Consider the following 18,601-nt stretch of genomic DNA (forward strand, 5'->3'; position numbering starts at 1 on the left):
TAGTGTTCAGATTCTCAACTCCATTCATTCCTGGGGTTGATGCCCCACTTTGACCTTCCCCAAATCTTTCAGATGAATGGGAAGAAAAGGCGTCTGCCTCTTGTCCTGGGGATTTACAAGAGCTGCTCCGAAAATAATGCCTCCTATTTCATTACGTTTTGCCCATGACATCACAGGCACGTATTGCTGGTATGGCAGTAGAGGCTGAATCTTCCCACCAATTTCTGTTACATTTTGTTGCTGTGCAATCGATGCAAACACAGCGAAGCAGTAGGTGGTACATTTTAGTGACAGTAGGTAATCTCTGCTGGTGCAGAGTTTTAGGAGCATGGCATACAGGCTTTTGTCCATAGCTTACAAAAATGCATAGCTGATGGTTGTAACTATGTTGAAAGATAGTGTTTATTATTTGTGAGAGTTTGCTCTATCAAATGGTGTTATTGTGCTCTTTGTATCTGTTTTAGTTTCCATGGAAATAAATGGGAGGCATTACTTTCACACTGACTTACATACATGTTACTTGTCTCTGAATTGAAGCTTATAGCTTGGGTGTAATGAGAAGTGGTTTCTCAGTTTCTGTCAGAACAAATCAACCTTGTTTGTGGAGGAGATTGTAGTTGCTGTTCCTTTTGAAACATCTTCCTTTGGTCTTAGCTTTTAATGTACCTCATCATAGAGTTGTTCACTGTGTTGCAGTTTTAGGTTAATTGTTGGAGGTTGTCTGGATCATTGCTTCATCCCCAAATTCTAACGGTGATACATTAACGAATCTATAGGCATACTAACAAGGGTTTTCTTGGAAGACCTCATGTAAGCAGGGATCTCCAGCAAAATACCCTTGTCTCTACTGCCAGTCCTTAAATGAGGTCTGGGAAGGAGTAGACCTGACTCCAGCCCTTCAGGTCACTCAGGTACACTGCATACACCTGGTCTCCCCTGGGTTGGCCCTGCCTTCCCACCAGCTGCTCCATCACTGTTTCAAGCCATGACTTAGCATTTCTGCTGCAATTGTAAGCATCAGTAAAATGTTACCATCTTGTTTTGACTAATGAGAATATGTCACCAAGAGGAATCCAAGAACACAGGCTGCTGTTGATGCTGCTCATTCACATTCTGCTATCAAGAGGACTGCTGAACTCAAGTCTATTGAGAGCTTCCCTGGGCTTGGGCATCAAGTAAGAGGTCATTTTTCTTTAGAGATATCACCCCAAGACTTGTATTGAAAACTACAAGTCAAAGCAGTGTGGAATGAAAACAGAGACCTGAATTTCTTCACTAAATGCTTTGTATATATTTCACTCCTAAAGAGTACATTCATAAGAGGTTTACTTATGTTGTCCTGTGTAGATCAATTGAAGTGTTTGTTGCTGCAGTATGTGCATCTCTTCACCATTTCAGCTCATCAAAGATGGAACAGACAACAACACCATCAATTCCTATTTTGTATGGGTAGTTGATAATTTATTCTTTGAGGCTGTGATGAAGTTCTGAGCTTTACCACTGATGCCAAGGGGATACTGTCCCTCAGCTTGCCATGACTGCTCCAAAAAGGATAAAATGAAGCTAATTACGGACTACTCAAATGAAGAAAACAGCCAGATAATACTTGCAGAAAAGTTTGGAATGATGAGATTTTCCTGTGTTACGAGGATTCTTTGCCATATTTGTGATTTAGAGAATGGGAGAATTCCTTACCTCAGGATTGGCTCTTGGAGGAACTTGTCCATTCTGAATTTGGAGGGAAAGCAGTAGCCTGTTGGGTGAATTCTGGGGTGAAATGTAGATTAATTCTGGCACTTTAAGCCACCAGCTCAACAAAACTGTGTGCTGTTTAGTCAGGCGTAACCTCTTGCGGAAGCTGTGATAACTTTGAGAAACAAAGTTCAGGATATGCCAGTTAAATACCCGGTCAGGACAATGCATCTCCTCATCATTTCAGCTCATCAAACAGAAGGAAGAAAATGGACTTGTACATGCAAACTATTCTTATTTGGCTACCAGTTATATATGAAATAAGTGGAGAAAAAAAAAGGAGTTGACGGTGTTGTTGTCTGTTCCATCTTGTGCAGCTTACTGTTTTTTCTACCTGCTTTAAAGACAATGAATAGACAATTTTCATCTGGTTGCTGGAAGTGCTGGGGAAGAACTGCAACAGAGGGCTGGCTAGGATGTTGTAAAAAAGTTATACAGAAGTGGTTTGTTTCAAGTTGAAGATTGGGGAATGACATAATAAAAAATAAATTGTTTTTCTCCTTTTTGTATTAGAAAAGCCTCAGGCCATAAACATCTTGAAAGAAGAAATGGATTTTTTTCTTTTTTACCCTTCTGAATGCATCAGTGTGGTTTGAAAAAATCATGTTGTTTGAATATAACCCACAAGGACAGCAGGGCTTAGACTCCTATTTTTAGTGTGAGTAACTATCAGTGAACTTGGTGTGCTGGAAATCCCCAACTCCTGGCACCTAATGGTTAATATAATCAGCTCTTCAAGAACTGGTTTGGAAGATATTTTTGTTCTATTAGCTCAGCTCGTGTTATCAGTTGTAATAATAATAGTAAATTTATTGCTTGTTTTATCGTAGCCACTCAAAGGTTTGGATAAGACTGTTATTTTCTTTAGTTCATGCTGCAACTTGGGGTTTTTTATTTCCACTTTAAACCTAAATTCAGCCATTCCACTAAAGCATTCAGAAAGGATCTTTCTACCTTGTATCTTTTAATAAACAATCTTCATGAATACAGATTATAGCCTTAAAGCACACTGTAGAAGAAAACTGAATAGAGAGGACAAATAATGCCCTTTATACAGGAAACATAACAAAATAAAAAAAAATTGGTAATTGTTACCAAATTCTGGTATTGACTTGTGAAAAAAAAAAAATTAAGGGGGACCACAGTTAAAACCTGTAGATTTTGATGCCAGCAGATACTGGAAAAAAAATGTACTGTCTTGTCATCCACAAGTGCCTAGGTGTTCAAAATCATTGCTTTGTGTATGTGAGCGTGCAAAACACAAGCATACTTGTTTGAAGATCCCGTACCAACATGTGTGCTCATGTGTGTTTCTCTTGGATTTCACAGGTTTTGAAACCTGGGATTTTCTCATTTTCCAGCTTTTCTCTGCAGCCACAGCAGCTGTAAGCATGTGTGCTGGTTTTTTGTGTGTGTGTTTTTTTGTTTTTTTTGTTTTTTTTAAAACAAATTTCTTTTTGTGACATGACTAAAGAAGACTGGAACTTTTATAAACAAAACAAAAACCAAAACTGAAAAGAAAAGCGAGATTCACGATAAAGTCACAAAGATGATTTAGTCACTGTGTTGACTCCATTGAAATTAATGAGAAAACTTTGACTGAGTGGAATCTGAATTTCACTCTGAACATGAGAAAAATTGAAAATTATGTTTTGAGTCACTACAAGGATAAATTTATGGTTTGAGCATCGTAACCGTCATGTTCATACTTCATAATACTTGATTCCCCTTAACAGTAATCTTATCTGTCCCTCTGCTCTTTATGTGATAGTTTGAATAACTTCAGCATTCTCATGGTTTATGAACCCTGAACTTCCAGTTTTGTACTGTTCGTCCCTTCTGACAAACTTCCTGAAGGGTTTTTAGATTTTTGGTTGTTTCTTTTTTCCTGAGAGTGGATTCGAGAGTGTATGGGTAGTTGATAATTCATTCTTTGAGGCCGTGATGAAGTTCTGAGCTTTATCACTGATGCCAAGGGGACGCTGTCCCTCAGCTTGCCACGATTGCTCCAAAAAGGATGGTGGTGATGACAGTGAGGAGAGCTCTGGTACTTACATAGTCATAGAACCGTAGAACATCCCAAGTTGGAAGGGACCCACAGGGATCATCATTGAGCCCAGCTCCTCCAAGCAGTACTAACTAAAACCACATGTACTTGTGTTTCACTCAGACACGCTGATGCCCGTATTTTAGTTAAAACTGCTCAGTTTGCAGTGGAAAACAGGAAGGAGCAGCAGCAAACTCTCTCTGAAATGCCTTGTCCTCCTCGTGGTATGCCCTGCTCAGTGCTGAGCACGAGGCCTGTGTGTGCCAAGGAGTCTCATGGCTGTGTGGAGAAGGGCAGCACTGCCTTCTCCTGGCACTGCCTGCTGCTCACTTGGCTTTTTTCTGCCTCCTCCTTTTGTACTTGCCTCTTGGAGCTGACAGTATGTTGCAGTGAGCTCTTGAGGCATTCAGAACTTCATATGCAGAAAGTAACTGCTTACTACTTTGTCTAGTGAAAAGCTTTGTTGATGATGCTGCTCTCTCCTATGAGCCTCTGCTCTGGCCAGTTTAACAACTGTGTTAAGTACTGTTGGCAGTGCAGTAACCTTCCCATTGCTAAGGGTAAGATCTGCTATCCCGTGTAGAGCCAAATATGCCAAAGAGTGGTACCAAAGCAGCATTGTTTTTCCAGTTTAACAGGTTTAGCTTATATTTTTGGATTACCATTGAGTTTATTGTTTCATAACTCAACGAGGGATGGCAGTGGACATTTTGTTTTTTCTCTCCTTGCCCATGCAGTGGCAGTGACAGTCGTGGGGGCTTTCAGCCCTGCGGATAATCTTTCCAGGGTTATCAGTTACTTACAAACAGACGTGTGAAGTATTTGTGCAAAGGCTTTGAAGTGGAGTTCCACATGGATGCTGCTGGGGCTACTGGCCAGGCAGTGTTGACACAGAGGCAGAGGATTTCTCTGCCTGGTGTGGTTCCCCTCAAGTGCTAGTATTCTGTGGCTAAACTGTTTGCCTTTCTAATGAAGTGAACTGTTTGTTTGAAATATGTGGTAGAAGGTATTTAAACAGAGACTAAAGTAAACTGTTGGGCTGTTCAAATAAGCCGTGCATATCTGGTTTGTGAAGTGAAGGAAAACAATTTGGCTGCAGCTTGCCTGTGGGAAGGGCAGTTAGGGGCTGTTTAAATAGCGAGCTGGGCCAAGCGGATGTTGCTGCAGCCTCTCACAGGCCTTTTCCGACAGCTGCTACTATTGCAGGCATGCCTCGCAACGTTGCCTCGATGGAGAATTTGAAATTATTGTCATTATTTAAAACGGGGATTTATTCATTAGCTGTGAAGAACTTGGGTACGTTTATATTTGATTAAAACCATCCCAATTAGACAATGGACTGTTGAGAGCCAACATATGCTATTGCCTTTATAACGTCATTAGTAACCCAGAGTCCCCACTTTGAAATAAGATCGTACCCAAGTACGCAGACATCTGTTTCTGCCTAGCCAGATGGAGGTCAGAAACATAACTTAAACTGCTAATCCTCATTGTGGAGAGGGGAACAGGAATTGGAGGAAGATAGTAACAAATGAACTTGGATCCTGCTTCTGGCAAGGCATGAGGTATCAATGGCTGATACAATGCTTGGAACATGCACTGCAGAGATCTTGTAGTAAGTTGCTGCCTAACCACAAGCATGAGTTCAGAGAGCAGGGAATGGCTGGGAGAAGCGGTGCTTCTTGTGGTTACAGCTCTCGGGTTCGTCTTGGAGAATCTCACTGCTATTTCTGACTCTGCCACAGTTTTACCTAAAAGGATTGTTTGTCAGCTAATGCAGAATGCTTCTCAACAATGACTGGCAAAACTGAGATCTTCATCACAGCAAATGCGTTTTGCCTCCTACCGTAGCACAAAACAATTAAAATCAGTCATGTGGGGAGTTCAGGAGCAGAGACTTCTAGTGCTGTCCAGTAGGGACCGTATGTTTCCATCCATAACATCATTCATGTTTTTTGGGGAAGAAGAAAGCTCCAAGTTGGTTAAGACTACAGTGCTGCATCTTCTGGCATTGTTTGCCCGTGCATTCTTCTCAGGAATAAGGTTAGTCACAACTTTTGATTCAGCACAGAGATTAAAACAAACAGTCCTTATATTCCCAGAGAACAATAAACGTGCTAGAATTTCCATAGGATCCAAAGAAGCAACAATACTAGCATTAAGAGCTGGCAAACCCTTTGATGTTATTAACCAGAAAAAGGCTGCTGTAGTCTCTGTCACAAACATTTAAACTTTTGACCTCCAACCTTTGTGTCAAACAGCTTTTCCATATGGAATGTTACTATACCTCTCATACTGCCACTCCATTTAGTAGAGCATCAGACACTTGCCTGGTGGGAAATGGATGCTTGGTTGAGTAGAACTGTCTCCTCTTGTGAGGTAAATAGAGTCACCTGTACATTTTCCCAATGTTCCTGTAGCCAGCCTGTGTCTGAAGTTTGCACAGAAAGATGAAAGGGAGGATTGCTGCTCTGTGGGCAGGGTATACACATCTTAGTTATTTTTGTTACCACCATGTACTTCATGTTAGGTAGACCAAAACCCCTCTTTTGTGCAGTGTGTTGGACCAAGATGGAACTGAAGAATTCATTGTTACAGGCTTGGAAGATCTTGCTCATGCTTCTCAGAGCTGTGGAGGCCCCTAGAAAGCAAATGAAAAGTCTATGGAGTATTGGTAATGCCCTAACTGAATATGAGAAGATGGGGTTTTATGGCTATCATGGCTTTGGGGCCCCTGGAACATGGTAGGAGTGCACAGAGCAGGAGGGACCGCACCAGATCACCATAGTGGTCCACCTAGCCTCGCATCATTTCCATGCAGTGGCCAAAAATTTATGTAAGAATAGGGCAGGTCCTTCTTCTCCTCTTTCACTTCAAGTATCCTTCTAGCTCCCAGTCATTCCCGGAATCCGGAATCTCCTGGTCTGTCAGTAGTTTCTACATACTTGGACCCTTACTGCATTTTTCTTGTGTGACTTTTCCCTCTTTCCCTTGAGGCCATTTAAATCTGTAGCACCTGTAGTCTTCTGAGGCAGGTGATAGTGTGGCAGGGATTGGTGGGCTGTCTGCCTGATCCCCATTTGGCTGTCTTTCCCTTGTTGTCTCCTAGGAGCATCCTTGGCTTCTCCTTAGTCTGTAGAGATGGAAATGAATAGCGGTGGCTGCATCTTTAGTGACCCTTGACACATGTGAGTGTAGAACAGTTCTGCCCCAGTTCTTTCATAATTGTGGCATTGTGATCCACCCTGTCTATATTTTCTCCTCTCTTGTCCCTCAGAAGCTGAGATGAAGAACACTGATGACCATAGGCAGGTAATGTAAGTTTGTCTCCTGTTAGCCTGGACTGGAGATTGGAGAAGAGATCTGTTAGCGCCTAAAAGCTCAGTTACAAACTGGGGCACTAATGCAGCAAACTCTCTTCACTGAGATAACTTTGTGTTTTCAAAGAGTCTGTCCCCTGTTTTCCCGTATCCCCCCTGTTAGATACTGAAAGGCAGCTGTCAGGTCTCCCTGGAGCCTTCTCCAGACTGAACAGTTCCAACTCTGTCAGCCTGTCCTCACAGGGGAGGTGTTTCATCCTTTGGATCACTTTTGTGGCTCTCCTCTGGACACTCTCCAGCAGGTCCGTGTCTCTCCTGTACTCGAGGATTCAGCATCTGAATGCAGTGCTCCACGTGAGGCTTCACCAGCACAGAGTAAAAGGACAGGATCACCTCCTTTCACCTGTTAGCTGTACTTCCAAGCCCTTTGTTTAGTTCCCCAGCAGTGCTGCTACAAGTGGGTGATACCTTTGCACTTAAAAGCTTGGGTTAAGCACCACTCATTTCCCAAAGCAGAAGCACAGGCCAGATCTTGCCATCAGGTCAATAGAGAACAAAGAGAGGAGGGAATTAAACTATTGGTATGACTGTGTGAGGAACTTGCCATAAACTGAAATGCCCTATGGCGGGGATGAGGAAAATGGGGGGATCTTCACAATAGTCCTAAAAAACAGCAAAAAAGCATGATTATGTCTAAAGCTGTTTGGTAATAACGCTCACCCTGAGTTTGTTTAATAGGGAATGATTGGAAGTTGTCTATAATGAGGAACAAAACCTGAAATGATCATAAGCAAAACCCTAAAAAGGTGTGTGAGGAATTAGCAGTTTTAGGGAATTTAACTATTCTTTTCAAGGAATTAAATAATGAGTAGACAGAACACGGTAGTTTTATTTCTTCTTTATCTCTTATTTAGAACTTTTCACCGAACTATGTCAGAGTGTTTCAGAAAGGATGTCTCCATGCTGGCATTGATCAGACTGAAGCACAGACAAAGGACGTAATTTGGCAAAGGCCCTATTAAAAAAGAAGTGCCTTGTGGAACTTGACTTGAAAAACTTAACACAGACTGGCTTGAATATTGACAATCTGACATTCTCAAAAATGAGCTGAATGAGTGCTTAGGGTAGATGTCAATAAGGCAAATGAAGGGAATTTGCCTTACTTTCCATCTTCTGTAAAGTTCTGAAATAAAAAAAATAGATGAAATACATAGGAAAAAACTCTGAGAAGCTGAGGGGGGACATAAGAGAGCAAAGAAGAAGAAAACAACTCAAAAGAGTTAAGCAATGTCAAGAGGTAATAAGCAAGAGTCTATTTCTACTGCTTTTACTCGTCTTGAGCAATGCCAGTTTCGTCAGCGGTGCCCTAGAAATTGTGGAGCAAGTTGCTACCCCATCATGAAGGTACTGTCTCATAGTGAGAAAATGAAAAATGATATGTGAGAAACTGTGTAGAAATACATACTCCTGCTGGAGAGAATACTTGTAGAAATAGGTTACTTGGATTACCAGTTTCTAGGGCTGCTTCATCCTAGATGTGTCAGCCTACAGTGAAGACCTGATGCCCTGGGGTGCAGGCATGATAACTGTATAGCTCTCCCAAGCTGGAAGGAACCCAGAGAGCAAAATGAAGTGATTAATTTAGAATATGGACATAGAGATTAAAGAAGGCAATAAATGCATATTATTGAGTGGCTTGAGAGCACATCTGATAACTGTCTACTCATCTGCAAGAGCTTGAAGAGTGTAAACACCACAGAAGGAGAGTAATTGCTTAGGATGGTACAGGGAGGAGCTAAATAATTACGAATATTTGGTTGAAATTTCAAAAAAATCAAGTTGAACAGCAGGGAAGAAAGTCTCACTGAGAGTTCATCTGATTGTGCATCCCATAGAATCTGAACTGTTTTAATATCTAAAAATAGACATAATTGTTCTAATTACACTTTTCCCTTTCTAATTCTTATCATGCCATAAATTACTCATCAAAGCTGCTAAGTATAAACTGTTTCCAAGTCTTTCACCTCGTGGTCTAGAACCTCAGCTGCTGGAAAGCTGTTCAGCTACAGTGATTTGCAGAATGCTGCACAGATACCCAACCATTGGAGATTTGGCCTTCGAAATAGCATTCAGACATGATTCTGCTGCACAGAACACACAAATCCCCAAAGTATTGTTTAAACAAGCCACTTTTTCAGATTGACTTAGTCTTTGGAAGTTCTGTCAACTTCTAAAAATGTCCCCTAAGGTTTTTTTAATTACCCAACTTTTCTTTATTTGTTCCTGTAGCTTACAAGGATGTGTTTGTGTTGGTCTTTTTTTTTTTTTTCCCTACGTCTTACTTTTTTTTACATCTCCTTAGCCACGTTTACATTTGCATCTTGCACATATTTGTGATCCATATGTTGATATTTGTGGCTGGCAGCAGGGTGCTCACATGCTTCCCATGTTCAGTGCTTAGGCATACATAATTTCCAAACTGTATGTTCAGCCTCTGCCTGGGGTTAGTTCTGAGTTGTGAGATTTCTCCTTCAGCTCTCTGCCATGCAGATCAGGATTTATTTTTTTCATAATCTCTTGCTTTTCTCAGTTCCCACTTTGTAACTCACTTTCAACCACAAAAATTTTCCATGTTTACAGAAATATGTATGCATATGTATATAGGTACAGAAATATTGGTATGTATATGTACATACATATATAAATATTTATGTGTGTATAGTGGCTTTTTGTTCAGTTATTTGCTATCCTTAGGGTATATGATCATTATACACACATGTAACAAAGGTGGGAAGTGTTTCTAGGCATCTGATTAAACCACTTGACTGGGGTTGCTGAGAGTTAAATACGGGTTAGCAGCAGAGGATGCATTAATGTGCAGTCACACAAGAAGTTAGGGAGAACAACAGCAAAACAGAAGGCATGTTTCAAGGCAGAAGATAAATTATTTTTTCACTGGAGAGTCCATTCGAGGTAATGGAGGGAGGGATTTCTTTTGTCAGTTTCCTGGCAGAGGACAATTTGTCATTTTCTTGTGGAGACCACGTTATTAAGTCTGTTAAGAAACGCTGCATGGGATCCAGAGGTTATAAAAAAGATGAGCTGTGCTGTACCCACAGCCAGCTGCACTACATGAAACGATTTTCCCTCCCAGTAATGCAGTGGTGTTGCCAGGATATCTTGTCATTGTCTTTTCGTGGGCCAATATACCGATGCCAGCTGCATGCAACTGTTGCTAATGTTCATGAGGATTTCCTAAGGTTGCTTACAGACTGAAGCAGTGCTGTTTGCTGGATGGAAGAAGCTACTGATAGGATAGTCTGATGCACTTCCACCACTGCATAAGTAACATATTTATTATCCTGGAAGTCTGTTCCTTTCTCCTTTCTCCTTTCTCTTTTCTCCTTTCTCCTTTCTCCTTTCTCCTTTCTCCTTTCTCCTTTCTTTCTCCTTTCTCCTTTCTCCTTTCTCCTTTTTTTTTTTTCTTTTTTTTTTTTCTTTTCCTTTTTCAGTTTGGCCAAAGGGTCCACTAAAGTGAGCTGAATGGACTTAAGGAAGTTTAGTTAGCATTCCAGAGGCCAGTCCTGTTCAGACAGCAGAACTGCGGTGATGGGGATGAATATTAAACTGAAATCCATCAAGGAGCTCTTTAGCCAATACCTGCAGCAAATCTGGCATATTAAAGACCTCTTGGTGCCAGCTGATGAAATTATTTCCAGCTACTTTTTTTCCACCACACAGGAAGCTGCTCCTCCTTTAAGTGTCTGGCATGGTGGTTGTTGTGGAACTACTGAAAACAATAAAACGTGTTCCCACAAGGTGTGTAAGTTTACAACCAAAGAGGGGATAAAACGGATGCCAGAGATCTGAGATGCCCTGAAGTCTTAATTTTTGGCTTTTCAAAGGTAGAAATTAATTTTTCAGCTGTAACAAGAGACACAGAGCTGTAGCTGTGTTCTGGTTTATGAGGTTTGGGTTGGAAGTCCTGTGGTTTGTTTATAATACAATATATGGGTTCAGGAAACAGTAGTGGGGAATAGGGAGGGGAGTTTGATCATCATTAATAAACACAGATGTAGAAGGGCCATGATCTGATTGGAAGCTGTGCTTTTCTGTCAAAGTGTTGTACCTGCTGCATGCTAGCACAATCGACATATAGTGTAACTGAAGTGGAGAGTACTTAGCAATTAAAACTTTTTTCTCTCCTTCTCCTTCTGTCCATTTCTGAGCTTTGACCGTTTGTCTTTTTTTTTTTTTTTCTTTTTTTTGGTCATGGCTCTTTCTTCTTACAGACTTGTTCTGTGTAAAGTCAGAAAGTGGGCAGTTCTGTTCGTGCCAACACTGTGCCAGCCAGGCTGCAAGCATGCAGCCATAGACCCAGTGAAGGCCCTGAGAAAATTGCCTGTAGGGCATCTAGGGGTCAGATGTGTTGAGCAGAGCTTCACATGGCAACTAGCAGTGCCAAAGCAACAGCTCTAGTCACCTTAAGGAGGTTCTTCAAGGTGCTCCAGGTTAAGTGTACGTGTTATCGTGTGGCTGTGTCTCAGCCATTTTTCTTCCTGATGAAAGACTCCGTATAAGCATAAGTAGACAGCATAACTCACCCTGGTTTTTGAAAGGGAACTAAAAAAGTCCCCCAGTGACAACAGGATGTGCTCTTATTGAGCTCTAATGTAAGCTGTGATAAAAAAAAATTCAAAATAATGGCTTTGCTTGGCAAAAAAAGCGCTGGCTTCTTGCCATAAAACCTGGCAATATCATTAAGCTTAGATCAGTTGAAATAAATTTGCGCGAAGAAAACAGTGAGACCCCTAAGGATTCTGCAAACCTGAATGTAAGAAAATTCCCATCTGGTGATCAGCTTATGAACCAAAGGAAGTGTAGAAATTTGCTGGCAAACTCTTCAAAACAATTCTGTGTATTGAAAAGACATTAGTGGAGAGGCTGTATTTTGCTTGATACTGTTCCTTTACATCTGGAATGAAGTCTTGGTACCGCTGAGTTCAGCATCAAAACCTGAATTAATTTTAGGGAGAAGATTTCACCTCAGATGAGGTTATATCTCACATAGAGTTTTCCCCCGACTTTGTTCTGACATGTATTACAGTGAGCTGATCGTTCTGATGACAGATGTGCTAAACAACAACGAGACTTCCTGCCCTGTGCCTGAATCCCATGTTGTCTTGTGCCATGATCTCACAATGCAGGTGCATGCTTTGAGACTGCAGCAAATGCATTCAAGCTGATGCAGGCATTTTCTACAGTGGAGAATGCTTTCTTGACGTGCTGAGAAATGCAGCCTGTCATTTCTGCAGCCGTCTTCCTCAAGGGTTTGGCAAGAATCACAAGGTGCTTGAGAAAATCAGTTAGCTGAGAACAGTCAGCTTTACTTGCTTTGACGTTGAAGCCCAGCTTTCCAAATTTAGTGATTTCTTAAATGAGAGTCTACAGAAATGCTCTCTGTTCTGTGAATGATCTCAGGGGCAGCCTGCCCTCTTCAGCATTGGCTCATGGTGTTGCATGGCACCTTAGAGCCAGCATGAATTACTGCCTTTCCAGCAAAGCTCGCAGCAAACCACTGCTGCATCTCATTAGACTTCAGATTCACTTTTCAGCAGCAAGGAACGTACTTGTAACTTTTCCCTGTTTCTCTCCATGGTGCAGAAGAACCATAGGTTGCTGACTTTCAGAGAACAAGTAGAGGTCTCTTCTTTTTTTCCTGTATGGGAGTGATTGTAATTTGAGAGAGATGATCCTATTCACTTCCACTAAGGAGCAAAGAAGGATCCTTTGAGAAGAAATAAAAAGGCATGTTTTGCACAACAAAAAGTCAGCATAAATTGACATATTTTCCAGAAAGTCTCTCCATGTTAAGACAGATTGGTTTTGAGCATTTCAGGCAATTGTATTTCCCGTTTTATTATGAAGAGACTGTTCACTATGTAGGAGACAGAAGAGCATCTAAAGGAAGCTTGTAGCAGTAGACAGCAAAGTGTTCAGGAGCAGGCAATAGATACCAAATTCAGCAGTGAGAGAGGAATGTGTTTTAAGCGTGTTTCCATTACTTTGGCATGTCCTCAAGTGTTCTTGAAAATAGTGAGAATTAAGCACAGAATGGGATACTGCTGCTGAGTGGAAGCTGAGGACTCCAGATACAAAGGCAGCATCTGTCCATCTTGACAGATAATAACTCCCTGACTGTATGCTTACGTCAGGGAGTCTCTGCAAGAGTATAAGGGTGGAAGTGTTTCTCCAGGAGTTCATGGTTGCCTTTGGATGTCTGCAAGAAAACTACTTGACAGATGCTTTGCTAGTTTGCATCTCAGCCAGAATGTTTTAAAAATTGTGAGTGGTAATAAATAATTCCATTGCTGCGTAGGAAAGCTACATTTTGTTGATTTGTTTTGGTGAGAGGAGTTCCTGTTTGCTAAGGGTAAGAGTTTTGTTTGCACTAAGTCACCCTCTGGTTCTCTGAACAGGAGGAGCACCAGGAACACCAAAGAGTTGGGAAATGCAGATTCAGCCTCAGCCCATGAGCAGACTCACTCCTTTCTCAGCTACCATGTAAATAACAGTGCCAAGATGCACTCAGTGTATGGAAAAGCACTGGAAAGCTGGCTGCAGCTTGTGTTACTGGCTTGGCAAACTTCTTAATCTGTATTTCCATTTAAGTACATATCAACCAATTACATTTTTATGGAATTTCAGGTGCACTCCACGTGAAGCCCTAAATGATGGGTGTGTTTGGAGGTCTCTGATGCAGGCATCTTCTCATGTAAATATTGAGTGCTTTTCCAAATGGAGCAGTGTAGGGCCACCAAAACACACAGTGTTCACCGCTTACTTCTGCACTGAGGATTTCCTGAGACATGGCAGAATTTGAATTCCCTCCATAAACCCATTTCTGCTAGTTGTGCACATTATTCTCCCTGTCACCCATTTAGTCTGTTAGTTTGCTGGCAGTAGAGTCCACAGCACTTAGCAGCTGGTTTGTGGACTCATCACTCAGGAGATTATATGATAAATAGGAGGTGGCCAGGTTTAGTGGCACTTTATTCTGCTCCAGTAGTTTTAGCCTGACTTTGGAGAAGTCATCATGTGTTTTTTTCTTAGGGACTGAAACAAGAGATTGCTACAGTGTAGTAACTTGTCACATCTAAGCTTGAGTTAGGATGCTCTCCAGCTGTATTGAAGTGAAGTGTATGGAAGTGAGGAGGTTCATGCTTACCTTAATAAGGAAAGGTTCTCAAAACCTCTGTGATCTCTCATCTGTTGTGCTCTTTTCTCCCTTCTACGTGTTGCTGGCTGGTGAAAATTGTGTTTTGAGAGGTGGAAGCCAGCATCCTCTGATCAAATGACAACTGTGTGCTCACAGAGGTACTGATTAGCCATGATCCCACTGACTACCACTCAAGTCCAGCTTGTCTAGCAGAATTGGAATGGAAGCTGCCATGATCATGTTCCATTATTAAGCTGCAATTATTCTTCATTTATATTGTCCTGAGTCAAAACATGGTAGAAATGTGCTGTAGCTGATTGCATGCTAGCTGATGTTTCAAAAAAACAAGGCCTGAAACTGGACAGGCCATTTCAAATGTTTCCAAATTTCCCTGAAATGCTGGAAATATGCCTTCAGATTTATGTGATTTCCCCTTCAGCTCGTCTGTTTATTCTCCTAAGAGCCATGATTTTTGTTACTCCACTCTTTCCTTCCCACTTCAAAATATAACAACAAACCAACCCAACTTTTGACAAATAGCAAGGGGAAAAATCCTTTTTTCTTTTTTAAATCACAGTAGTTTAGATGAAGCAACTGTTTCCGTAGATAACATAATCTAAGAAGAGGATTACATTTTGCTGAATAGGAAGGGCAGAACATACAAAGAAAAGATACCTTAAGTGTCAGCAGGCAAAACTGAAATGGACTTAGAGTTACAGGGAGGGCGTAATTAAAGATTTTTTCTCTCTAGAAACGTTTTAGAAAATCCCTGACGTGACCTAATGTCTGTACTTGTCAGCTTTTAGTGTTGGGTAAACACATGACTTCACCCAAAGCGGCGGTCAGGTAATTGGGCAGGCTCTGTTTTTGTGCTGCTGGAGATGCTCAGCACTTCTCCGCGTGGAGCTGTGTGAGTTTCTTGCATTTGGGATGCCCCTCAGTGCAGCCTCGCAGAGGTACTCCAGCATGGTGCCCAAGTGCTGCGGGCTGCTAACGGTGTCCCTGGCAGAGCCGGGAGTCATTCTGCCACAGACAGAATAGCAGAGAGATGTGGAGCAGGCCTGTGCTTGGCCTTGTGGGACGTGGAGTGAGCAGGGCTGGCCCAGTGGGTTCCCCCTTTTGTCAGCCTGCTCGCTGGGGCTCTCCTGAGCGGTAGAATGGGAGCCGTGGCAGCTGCAAGCCTTGTCCTTGGGGGAGGTGCAGCAGAGGGAATGGCTGGGTCTGCTGCCACAGAGACAAAGCGAGCGGCGTTCCTTCTGAGTGCGGTGTGTGGGATGAATCCTCTTGTCCACAGGCACATTCCTTCTGATGCGTCCCTGTGTGCCGACGCAGTGTGGTTAAGCATCTCTGGTACAGCCTTTCCCCGTTGCATTTTGTTTTTAACTCCGTTGTCTGATTTATTTCAGACAGTCATTTCTCAGCATGCTGCTTCGGTTTTTCTTTCTGTTGTGGGACTGTTTAGACATCTCTGAGGATATATATTTTTTTTTGTTTTATGGTATTCTCTGCCCAGCCTTTTCTTCCTGGGATATTTTTTCTTGTTTTAATAAAAAATAAATAAATCAGGAATGCTTAGGAAAGGCTCGATGGTCCTTTTGATCTGACACTTCACATATGGGCATGTAATTATTTATTAAAGATTTCTTGATGTCCCTTTCCATTTAAGCTATAAAAAGAGAATATTAAAATTAGTAAATACATATTCATGCAAATGCTGTGGGCCAAATGCTCAGACAAACCTGAGTGACTGCAGTGGGAAAGGAGAATTTGACCCATAAGTTGCAGTGCTGTTGGCACACGTTTCAGGTATCTGTTCCATTTGTATTAATGGTATTTCTGAAGAGTCACTGGAGATACTCAGATTTGGGCACCTTGCTTGTTTTTTCAGATCCACCTCACCTCTTCCCAGCGTTCCACCCTCCTGTACCGATTGATGCAAGACATCATGAGGGACGCTACCATTACGAACCATCTCCCATTCCTCCTCTGCATGTGTGAGTATTCAGTATTTCCACCCTGCTTCAGCTACCTGCGCTACCTTGAAGGATGGGCAAGTATGTGAATCTTTGCCATGCTTAAAACTGTGCATCCGGAGCACTTTGCCAGTTTAGCTGAAGAGTGAGATTTACTTTTAGAAGGCGTCGAGGTTGTCTGTTCATGAAGCAAAACCAGGCTTGTGCCTGAGAAATGCTTTTCCAATAGGTGGCTGGCAAGTGTTACCTATATATTTTGCTGACATTTATTCTGAGTGCTGTCATTCTATAAATGCTAAATTAAAAAGTGCCAGACAAAATACGCATTCTGTCTGAATTAGGCTTGGGACTCTTGATACTGAAATTCCCTCTTGTGCCTAAGATTCTTTTCCCAGTGAATGCTATGAAAGATAATTAAATTTTTGGTAAATTTTCATAGTCCCTGTTGTGTGCGTGCACAGGCAATCAGTTGATTGATGGGATTGTCACCCAAACAAAATGGCAAATGTGATAGAGCACATGGTTTACACAAAGATAAAAGAAATGAATACCAGTGATAACGTGCATTAGAAAAGCACGGTATTGGTGAAATCCTTTTCAAAATAAATCTTACCTTATTCTGTAAGGGGATACAAATACAAGCATTGCAGTATAAAACAGCTGTGTCCAAAAACTTGCTATATGCCATTAAAAAAATGAAGCCAAAAAGCAGGGCTTAGTACTTCTGTAAAAGGCTTGGTATATACATTTAATCATATCTACTAATCACCTCTCATACTGAGAAAATAAAAGAAGAAAAGCACAAGTAATACTTTGAAGAATAATGCGAATTGTTTAGATGGCAGATTGCTTTGCTATGGCTATTAGTTACAGCTGTGTAATTACATATATGCAGAAGAAAAATGAAGTTGTTTTAAAACAAGTCCTCCTCTGTGAGCAGAATTAATTGATATTAACAATCCTAACTACATGCCCAAGTGCACAGACAATATTTTACTAACAATTTTTTTGGATCAGTCTTCTATTACTGAATTGTAATTTTAGAACAGATTTGCCTGGAGGTAAGTAATAAATCTGTGTTGCAGTCTTCTTGGGCACTAGCGGAAAAGTGGGTATTTATAGAAGGGGAGAGAGCAGAAACCTGTGATTTATTCCTTATTTCCTCAGATGCATCAGTATCTACCCCACAGTCAACCACGTAATAAATATACTCAAATACACATTTAAGTTTGCTGCTAAAAACCATTGTAAGCTAAAGATGGCAGGCTCATGGAGACTCATTATGGTCATCCTAGATGTTGCAGTGCAAATGAACATTTTGACTGGATGTTTTTGGGCACTTTCCAAAGCAGAAAGAAAGTGGCTAGGAGCTCAGGAAATGGTCTTGCTTTAGGAAATTTGTCTTCACTGAGAGCAGGCAGTTCCTGGGGTGCTGCAAACGAGTGTATCAGTTCCCTGGCTTGCCCAAACAAGGGCAGCAGGGTTGTTGTGTGGTGAGCTGATGAACTAAACCCAAAGTAGATCCCCTGATGTATTTTAACTTGAATTATCAGAGGGACTTATTGCAAAATCTGGGTACCATCTGTGCACTGTTGTTGAGGCTTCTATATCCTGTGCTGTATGGGGCTCTGTCTGGCTGTGCTCACTGCCCAGAGCCGCAGCCCTGTGATGCAGAGTGTACAGGGTCTTTTGGGTGGGTACATCACTGTGTCCCCTTTGGGCGATGATGAAAATTTGGGGCTAAATAGCATCCTATATTGACAGAGTGCCAGGATTCCTTAAGATGTTAAAGATGCCCACCAACAGCCTCCTTCCCTCTGAAATCAGTGCCACCCTGGACACCACCAGTCCTTCCTCAAAGCTGAGACTTTGCCAGGCCCTGCAGAGGCTTGTAAGGGGCAGGGAGATCTGGCACATTGCCTTATGTATATAGCTGTAGGCAGTTGCTTTATACACTCTGATACCAACCCAAGCTCTAATCTGAATATCTCCTTGATATTGGCTATTTGTTTTACTGTAAACTCCTGATAATTCTTCCAGTCATTTAGTTTGTATCACCATTGAAATGATGAGCTGTAATAGATCTTGGAGCCATTATGCTCAGCACAATTAAAGGTGAATAGTCAATTAGTCAGTTTAAAGTAACTTTATTGGACTCTAAGAGCTTCTTTGTAAGTAGGTTCATCATGCTTTTGCAAGTTTCAGGGATAAATTTTAATTTTTGTGTATGGTAGACACCAGCAATTTTCTTGCAAGTTCTACAGACCTTCAAGTGTCACTCAGGAATGTT

At 41.6% G+C, this 18,601-nt stretch overlaps 1 protein-coding gene across 6 annotated transcripts in view; it reads left to right on the top strand.

Annotated features, from left to right (window-relative positions):
- Positions 1-18,601, top strand: part of GLI3 (GLI family zinc finger 3) — a 205,279-nt gene that overhangs the window by 95,465 nt on the left and 91,213 nt on the right. For all 6 annotated transcript variants that reach the window (XM_090142200.1, XM_031599386.2, XM_031599387.2 and 3 more), the window contains one exon: positions 16,227-16,332. In XM_090142200.1, coding sequence (XP_089998326.1) covers positions 16,227-16,332 — 106 coding nt within the window. The remainder of the gene's footprint in view (positions 1-16,226; positions 16,333-18,601) is intronic.

Source organism: Phasianus colchicus, chromosome 6 (assembly GCF_987193195.1).
Source record: "Phasianus colchicus chromosome 6, bPhaCol1.hap1.1, whole genome shotgun sequence".
Lineage (NCBI taxonomy): Eukaryota > Metazoa > Chordata > Aves > Galliformes > Phasianidae > Phasianus > Phasianus colchicus.